Source organism: Populus euphratica, unplaced genomic scaffold (assembly GCF_000495115.2).
Source record: "Populus euphratica unplaced genomic scaffold, PopEup_1.0 scaffold1283.1, whole genome shotgun sequence".
In the NCBI taxonomy this organism is placed as follows: Eukaryota; Viridiplantae; Streptophyta; class Magnoliopsida; order Malpighiales; family Salicaceae; genus Populus; species Populus euphratica.
In genome coordinates, this window is record NW_011501141.1 from 20,022 (window position 1) to 29,623 (window position 9,602).

Consider the following 9,602-nt stretch of genomic DNA (forward strand, 5'->3'; position numbering starts at 1 on the left):
TAAGTAAAAATGAATTGGATGAAACTGAAGATTTGCAAATGGTTTATTCTGAGGAAGAAATCACGGATGAAACAAGCACCGAAAATGTTGATGTGAATTTTTTATCAATAGTGACAACAGATTCGACATCTGACATCACATCAATCGATGATTACTTTCCTAACGAATCCTTACTTTCTCTTAGTCTAATGCCTTGGTATGATAAAAATATTAATTTTCTTGCTTTAGGAGATTTGCCAGCTGATTGGAGTACCCAAGAAAAAGAAAAGTTTTTGAACAAAGCGAAGAATTTTTATTGTGATGACCCTAACTTATTCAAATATTGTCCTGATCAAATATTTCAAAGATTCATTCCCGACAATGAGGTAAGTAGTGTCATTAAACTTTGTCATTCTGAAGCATGTGGAAGTTATTTCTCATCAAAAAAGACTGCTGCAAAAATCTTTCAAAATAGATTTTATTGGCCCACCATGTTCAAGGACACACATGCATTCTGCAAAACTTGTGAAAATTGTCAAAAAATTGACACTGGTCAAAAAGTTTTGTTTTATGATTCTCAACTCTATGCATTCCCTAAAGAGCTAAGATCAAGATGGAACAATCCTTATGAGGCCTGTGATATTCAGAATTCAATGAATGACAATGATTTTAAGGAAAATGGACATCGTTTGAAAGCTTACTTTGATAATTTTCCTAGTGAAAATGAATCAACTGGTTGATTATGTTGTTTTTCTTATATTTTTTTTTTCTTTTTGAGTGATTTTTGCTAGTTTCTCTCACCCCGGTTAAATGGCGGATAACGGTACTCCGTGATTTAAGTCGATTCTTTCAGTTTCCCACAATAACTGATATCTATGTATATATCTGTGCAATTCTTTGAATCTCTCTTCCAATTCTCATTTCAAAATGGACACTAATCTTGAAAAATTGAAAAAGTATTTTCCCGCTCTGCCTCAAAATGCGATTACAAAAATTTACCGTGCTAGATGTGCAAGATTGAGATTATTAATGAATCATGGAATTCCTGAGGATATTCGTTGGATGATTGAAGCAAAGGTCCGATTATCAGGTGAGTCCTCTAATTTCTTTATTTCACACATGCTTGGAACAGGTAAAAGCACTTTTGCAAAGAAGCGTCGTGCAAAACGACTAGAAGTCTGTCATCGATGTGCTAGATGGACTTGTAATACACAATGTCGTTCTTTAGGAATGGTATCTATAAACCGTGAAGATAAAATACAATTCATTAAGGATGGCCTGAGTAAGGAGTCTTTAGATAATCTTCTATCGACTCTTGAGACGCATCCTAGTGGAGATGTGCATCGTGCAATTCATGATTTATAGCCACTATTTCATAAAGAACATGATCGACTTAGTCTTGGGAATCTGACTAAAAAAGACCCTATTTGCCAGTTTTTAAGAAAACTAGATGGGAAGCCTATCCCCGACCCATAGAGGGCGTTTAAGCCGTTCTTGGACGTAAAACCAAGGGAAGATGTGAGCCACAATCACAACTACTTGTACATACACATGTTTTTTTTAAAAGTAAATAAATAAATAAATAAAAAGAGAGAGAGAGAGAGTGTGAGACTCCAGCTAGCCTACATATAGATGTTATGATTGCCTTTCTAATTTCTCATCTATAAAACCCTCTTTTCCTTCCTTTCATTTCTACTCAACCCATACATTCAACAAATATAGAAGTGTGTAGAAATGACAAGTTCCTCAGGTCATCAAATAAGAAATATTTGTGTTTTCGGTGGATCTAGTCCTGGGAAAGAAAAGGAGTTTTTAGAATCAGCAAATCATCTTGGTCAGGTGCTAGCTGAGAGAAAGATTCATTTAGTGTATGGGGGAGGCAGTCTTGGGTTAATGGGAGGTGTGTCAATAGCTGCATTTTTAGGAGGTAGTCAAGTTTTAGGAGTCGTCCCTGAAGCTTTGGCACAAGGGGACATCATTGGAAAAACAATTGGAGAGGAACTTCAGGTCTCCATAATGTCAGCTCGAATGAATGCAATGTTTAACCATGCTGATGCTTTCATTGCTTTACCAGGTGGTCTGGGCACATTGGAAGAGATCTTTCATATTTCCTCTTGGGCTCAATTGCACATTCACCATAAACCCATAGGTTTGTTAAATGTTAATGGTTATTATGATAAGTTGTTGTCTTTTCTTGATCATGCTGTGGAACAGGAATTTCTAACATCTTCTACACGACAAATCATAATCTCTGCTACTACTGCTGAACAATTGATTGACCAACTACAATCTTTCATTCCTATGATTGATCCTTCCATGAGTCGCATAAATTGGTCATCTACGGGAAGCCGTAAAAAGCTTAGATTGGATTTGAGCCTTCATTTGTGAATTTTTGTGTCTTTTGATTTTATTATTGTGTTTTGTTATTTCTTATTTTTGTTTCAGTGTGTTTCAGGTTTTGTCAGTGTTCGTTACTTCAGGTGATATCTTCTATACTCTATCTTTCTACCTTAGAACATTGAGGACAATGTCTCGTTTTGGTTGGGGGGAGAGGGTAGTAGTTGATAAAAAAAAAAATTATTTTTCATTTCATAAAGCATGTGCATAATTGTTGTTACTAGGATGGCAGAGTAAAGGAGTTCTTTTGTTAAAGTGACTCTTGAGACGCATCTTAGTAACCATTCTTAACAAGGTCTATTATAATACTTCCTGAAATATTCAGGTTTACAAACTCTCGTATTGTTACCACTTAATTCTGCTCATATACTTATTTAACATGTATTCTGAAACCTTCATTTACACACACACACTTTAACATATGATTGTGGGTTGCATATTGGATTATTAGATTATTTATGTTCTTTTGTTAAAGGTAACAACTAAGGGAAAGGGATTTTATATAATTAAAAAAAAAAGAAAAACATGAAAAAAAAAAGAAGAAAAAAAAATGTGATAATAAAAATGTAGATAAGTTTGGTTTCGTAGCCTCCCTAACCTAAGCAATTAAGCCCGAAGGGGTGTTTTAACACCTAATACCCTAAAGTCAACTGACTTGGGAGCTATTGGCTCAACGCTTGTTACATGGGTTGAGGAGAAAAGCTTAAGGGAATCAAACATTGCACTATCTACATATCGGTATCTGCGACCCGAGTTACTAAGCTCGTAGGGGTGTCTTAACACCTAATACCCTAAGACCAACTGGTCTGGGAGTCATTAGCTGAAAGCTCGTTACATGGGTTAAAAATGCATGATGTTTTTAAAGTATATGTATATAGAGTTAAAAAAAAAAAGAGACAAAAAAAAAGACAAAAATAGTAATACCAACCCAAGGAAGTTAACCTTAAACATTAGAACAAAAATTTTGTTTTCTTCCAAGAAAAGCCCCATAATTATGTGTTGATACATTGAGTACAAAAGAAAGGTTTATTAATATCTTGTTAAGAGGTATTGAACAGATATATAAATTTAATGAGAGTTTGTTTATCTGGATAGATTAATGGAAGTTAAATGATGAATACCTTGGTTTGTGAAATTTGCAAATTGTTTTAACGCTTTGATTACTAGGGACTAGTAATAAGCTGGTTGGGGGGTGTGATTAGTACTTAAAAGTGCATTTTTATCATGGTTTTATATCATCATTTTGCACTTGAAGTATCAATAACTCCTTAACTAAAATATGTTTTATAATAATGTATGTAATAATATAAGATACCTATAATTTGTGGTAAATGTCTATTTTTAATGCAGGCCTATCCCATAAATGAAAGGATTGATTGATGACTTGAAGAACTTAAATTGCAAGGATAAAGAGATGGCCAACCTTAGAAAAGAGATGTCGGTGCAATCCAAACCGGAACACTGTTCGGTAATTGGGTCATATCTGGAGCTACAGATCTCAGATTTAGGTCCAATTTATATGGATGGAAAGGTAAGACATAGGCCTACAACTTTCATATGGAGCCCAAGATCTAAAAAGGCCATTATCAAGTCCAAATTGTAGCAACAACAAAGAAGCCCGAATCTGTCTTCCAGCCCGAGCACTGTTCGGTATTTTGGCCATATCTGGAGTTCTAGAAGTCCAAATGAGCTGAAATTTTTACACAAGAAAGCTGAGACAATTGCCTACAACTTTCATGTTTACAACTGGCTCCAATTTTGACGTTATCAATGACGTTTTGGGCAGACAAGAGAAGATAAGGATTGTCACCAAGTCAAAAGTTGGTCACCCACTTATCAATTAGTCATCAAATCAATAGTTCCCATTTTTGGCCTATAAAAGGAGGCATTTGCCATGCATTTAGGCATCTTGATTTCCAGATCAAGATCATGCTCTTCCTTTCTCTCTTTGTATTTTTTATGCTTTGTTTTCATTAATATTAAGTTTATGCCTTTCATTTCCTTTCCTTTACTTAGTTAACTTTTATGTTCTTATTTTGTTTATCTATTTTGCTTTCTTTCATTATGTCTAGCTAAGTTAATTATGTCAAGGTGAAAAGGTTACACTAATGGTGTAAGAATAAGTATAATGTAAACTTAATATGGACTTTAATGTTTGATACTAACATGTTTTATATTTGCTATCTTGTTCACTCTTTAATACTTTGCTTGTTAAATGACTAATCTTGTGAAACTCTATTTATTCTAGTGTGGATGGTAGGCAGGCCTATATTTCTTGGTTTCAATAAGACTCTTTACGAGCATTCTTTCTATCCACTATTATCTAAAAATAATCATGTTATTAATGACTGCTTGAAAGCACTTATTCTAAATAGCAATCCAAGTGCACAATATTTACATTATTTTGGTCACAGACTTCAATTAACTCTTGTGGTATTGCAAAGAAGCATAATGAAGTTGGAGATGTCTTCAATTTAATTTCTAGCATTATAAATATAGTTGGAGCATCATTAAAAGGATGGAGATGATTAGAGAAAAAAAATGCTAGAATTATTGAAGGACTTGAAAATATAGAAATTTCTATTGGACAAGGTTTGAATCAAGAAACCTCTCTTAGAAGGTATGGTGACACCAGTTGGGGCGCTCACTATGTTACAATTATTCATCTACTTGTAATGTTTTCATCAGTTCTTGATGTGCTTAAGATTATAAGGGAGGATGGGATGAACTCATAATAGAGAACGAAAGCAGTTGTTTTAACAAATATTATAGAATCATTTAATTTTGTATACATGCTTTATTGTTTGAAAATGATACGAATAGTTACTAATAAGTTCTTACAAGCATTACAAAGAAAAGATCAAGACATAGAAAATATTGTGAGTTTATTGAAAACATCAAAGGAATGTTTTAAAATGATGAGAGAATGATTGAGAATCTTTATTGGAAGAAGTGTCATTTTTTTGCATCAAACATGGTATTGATATTCTAAACATGGTTAATGAGTACAAGCTCCTTGGGTATTCAAGGCGAAAATCTCAAGGGATTACAAATCTACACCATTTTTGTTATTAATTGTTTAACAATATCATTGATATGCAACTTACTGAGTTAGATGATCGTTTTACTGAGACGAGAACAGAGTTACTTCATTATGTGGCATGTTTAAACTCAAGTGATTCTCTACTTTCAACAAAAAAAAAATTATTTGTCTTGCTCTTTTTATCATAATAAATTCTCTATAATGGACCTGATGGTACTTGGTGACCAACTTGATACGTATATTATTGATCAATGTAGTGATGATAAGTTTTCTGGTATTGAAAGTATTGCTAGTTTTATAGAGAAAATAATACCAAAAGAAGAAGAATTTAATATTTTCATTGGTATATATATTTATCAAATTGTCATTACTTTTACCAATTGCAACTGCTACAATGGAGAAAGTTTTTTCTACTATGCACATTGTTAAGAATAGATTGCAGAACATAATAAGAGATAAGTGGATGAATGATAATTTCGTTGTATATATTGAAAAAGATATCTTCGATAAGATTGATAATAAAAATAATTATGAAATAGTTTTAAAATATAAAAACTAAAAAAAACAACTATAATGTAATTTTTTTATTTTAAAAGTATTTTTAAATTAATTTTACTTGATATTAGTTAGTGTGTGTGTGTATATATATATATATTTCAAATTAATTTATAATATATTTCTATATAATATAGTATTTATTAATAATTTATTCTTTTCTTTTAAAAAAAATGATTTATAATATGTTTCTATATAATATAATATTTATTAATAATTTATTCTTTCATTTAAAAAAACCTGTCTCCACCACCTAGCACAAGTTGGGCGTAACATCCATGCTATGATAAGATTAGTTGGTCATCACAAAGCCTCATGCTGAAACCTCAACCTTTAGATGAAAGAGCATTTCGTTAATTGTTTTTTTATTTTCTTTTCCACGTGGAGCTTGCAAAGTAGAAGCAATGCAAAGGCAGTTTCTACGAGAAGCACGCATATCATATTCTGGCGAGTTCCTTCAAGGAATACAGTAACACTTGAAAACTAAAAGAAGATAATCAGAACAGAAGTACTCGATAGCAAAAGAATGGACCTCATTTTTCCTCCCATGAACCAGAATAGAAAGGAAAAGGTCCGCAGACAATTGATCGAACAGTTCGTGAGCATGTCCAAAACCAAAGAAAGTGCTAATTTCCTTTTCCATTTCCATTTTGAACAGAGTATTCCATCAAATTCCTCGAGGAAACGTAAATTACACTAAACTTTATGTAAATCCAAGACAATCGAAAGACACGGTACAGGAGCCTCTCAAGAAGTTTCAAAGGATCTGGATAGCCTAAGACACTCACTTTGGCACCTCCGAAGGCAAATATCATTCCAGTTAGGTACTTGGTGTTGATTAACACAAACAGTTCTGGCACACGCATCGGCACAAGCATCGAGCTCAGAAACACCACAAACAGTCACGCAGGTATCAATAGTTGGATCTTTACATAATGCACCAACCTTCTTTAGCATCCTCTTCGAAGTGCATACCCTCTCGCAAACAAAAATTTCATCGGGGCTCTTTTCACGGCCTCTAGCACTCTTTAAACTCTGCTCATCAGCTCTTCTTTTCTTCATCCTCAATGCTTGCCCTGCAATTATAGCGGGTATTGCTGCACCCAATAAAGACCACCATGGGTCCACCATTACACTTTCAATACACAAGCTCTTGGAATTTATCAGCAGGAAGATTTCCCCTTAACGAGGGTAGACTCCTATTTATAAACATTTGAGACATCATATTCAAAATAAGCAAAACTGATATTAGATTAAACTGAAAAAAACGTAATTTTAGAACAGAAATGAAATTTCTAACAAATTTTTCAGGAGATATAAACAGGTTGATTTTTTTGAACTAATTACCCTTGATATAGTTTTTTCTTTCTTCTTTTTTATAAATGAGACTTTCGTTAATCAAGACCAAACGGGAATTTGAAACAATTATTCAAGTACAAGAAAAGAGAGAGGCAGAGAGGTTACTAACCGGGAAATGGTGGTGGATCCTTGAGGGAGGAGAAAGAGTGAGGGTTTGCTTCTACTTTTAGATGAGGGGTTGGGTTTGACTGCGGGAGTTTTTTATCCAACGGCTAAGGATTGCTGTTTTGTGGGACCAGAGTTTTGGATCAGTCTTCGCCGATTGTACAAGTCACGCGTTGGAATTTTGGCGCAGATAATCTTAATTTCAGCACCTTAACTTTCCATACTTCATCTTTATTTTCCTCTTCTTTTAAGTTCCCAAACTCTTCAAATTTGATTAATTATATAACTCCTTTTTTTTCCCCCGAAAACATTAACAAAAACCTAAACTTGCTTGGTTTTTCACTTAGAGTTATTTTAACATTTTTTAAGTATAATAAAATAATTAAAATAATTTTCAAAATAAAATTTTTTAAATTAATATCTAGAGATTATTTTGTATTTTTATTTTTTAAAGTATATGAAATAACTCAATTATCCTTAAAAGAATTTTTAAAAAAAATGATATCTAGGGACATTTTCATTTTTTTCATCTTATTTTCTTAGTTATTATTGAGTTTACTAAGAGATAATTTGATGTTTTAATAAATATAAAATATTATTTAAAAATCAAAATTCACTACCATGTGCTAGTGACACAATCAAAAGATTAATGTCTTCTTCCAAGTGCAGAAATGTCGAAGTAATAAATAACCTAGCAAGACTAGGGTCGAACCATAGGGAGATCAATTATATAAATTATAGATAATAATAATAATGCAACAACAAGAACAATAATAATAATAGTAGTAGTACTAGTAATAGTAGTAGTAGTAGTAAAGAAGAAGAAGAAGAAGAGTTGATGAGAACTTTAAGATGAAAGATTAAGAAGGTTAGAGGATCTACTAATGCTATTTTAAATAAGTATAGTATAAACTATTATTACTCAAATGGAAACCACACACAAAGAAAGTTCCAATCAGATTATAAATTATTAACATGATTATATTAGTTATCTTATTCAATTAATGCTAATACTTGTAATGTTGTCAAACATTCATGATTATAACTTATGTTAACAACAAATCAAGTTCCTTTCATAGCATAGGTGTCGGTTATACCATATAGTTTATGTTATGACAGTGCCAAGCATTTGTTGTACTAAGTGTTATACAACATAAATTTAGATTAGTCATTTAACAAGCAAGGTATTAAAAAGTGAATAAAATAACAAATACAAAACATATTAATATCAAACATTAAAGTCCATATTAAGTTTACACTATACTTATATTCTTACACCATTAATGTAACCTTTTCACATTGACATAATAAATTTAACTAAACATAATGAAAAAGAAAAAACATAAATAAAGAAAATACGAACATAAATAAGATAAAAGTTAACTAAATAAAGAAAAGAAAATGAAAGGCATAAACTTGATATTAATGACAGCAAAACTTAAACATTACAAAAATACAAAAAGAGAAAGCAAGAGCATGATCTTGATCTGGAAACCAAGATACCTAAATGCATGGCAAATGCCTCTTTTTATAGGCAAAAATTAAAAACTATTGATTTGATGACTAATTAATGAGTGGGTGGCCAACTGATTAGTACTTAAAAGTGCATTTTTATCAAGGTTTTATATCATCATTTTGCACTTGAAGTATCAATAACTCCTTAACTAAAGCATGTTTTATAATAATATATCTAACAATATAAGATACCTTTAATTTGTGGTAAATATTGATTTTAAATGCAGGCCTATCACATAAATGAAAGGATTGATTGATGACTTGAAGAACTTAAATTGAAAGGATAAAGAGATGGCCAAACTTAGAAAAGAGATGTTGGTGCAATCCAAACTGGAACACTGTTCGGTAATTGGGTCATATCTGGAGTTATAGATCTCAGATTTAGGTCTACTTTATATGGATGGAAAGGTAAGACATAGGCCTACAACTTGCATATGGAGCCTAAGATCTAAAAAGGTCATTTTCAAGTCCAAATTGTTGCAACAACAAAGAAGCCCGAATCTATCCTCCAGCCCGAGCACTGTTCAGTATTTTGGCCATATCTGGAGTTCTAGAAGTTCAAATGAGCTGAATTGTTTACACAAGAAAGCTGAAACAATTGCCTACAACTTTCATGTTTTCAAGTGGCTCCAATTTTGATGTTATCAAT

At 32.2% G+C, this 9,602-nt stretch overlaps 1 protein-coding gene across 1 annotated transcript; it reads right to left on the reverse strand.

Moving 5' to 3' along the window:
* Nucleotides 1–6,433: 6,433 nt before the first annotated feature.
* On the reverse strand, nt 6,434–7,553 carry LOC105117314 (uncharacterized protein At5g64816-like). Its single transcript, XM_011014927.1, has 2 exons — nt 7,443–7,553; nt 6,434–7,173 (listed from the first exon to the last, which is right to left on the reverse strand). The coding sequence occupies exon 2, from the start codon at nt 7,103–7,105 to the stop codon at nt 6,722–6,724; it is 384 nt and encodes a 127-aa protein (XP_011013229.1). The 5' UTR covers nt 7,106–7,173; nt 7,443–7,553; the 3' UTR covers nt 6,434–6,721.
* Nucleotides 7,554–9,602: the final 2,049 nt, after the last annotated feature.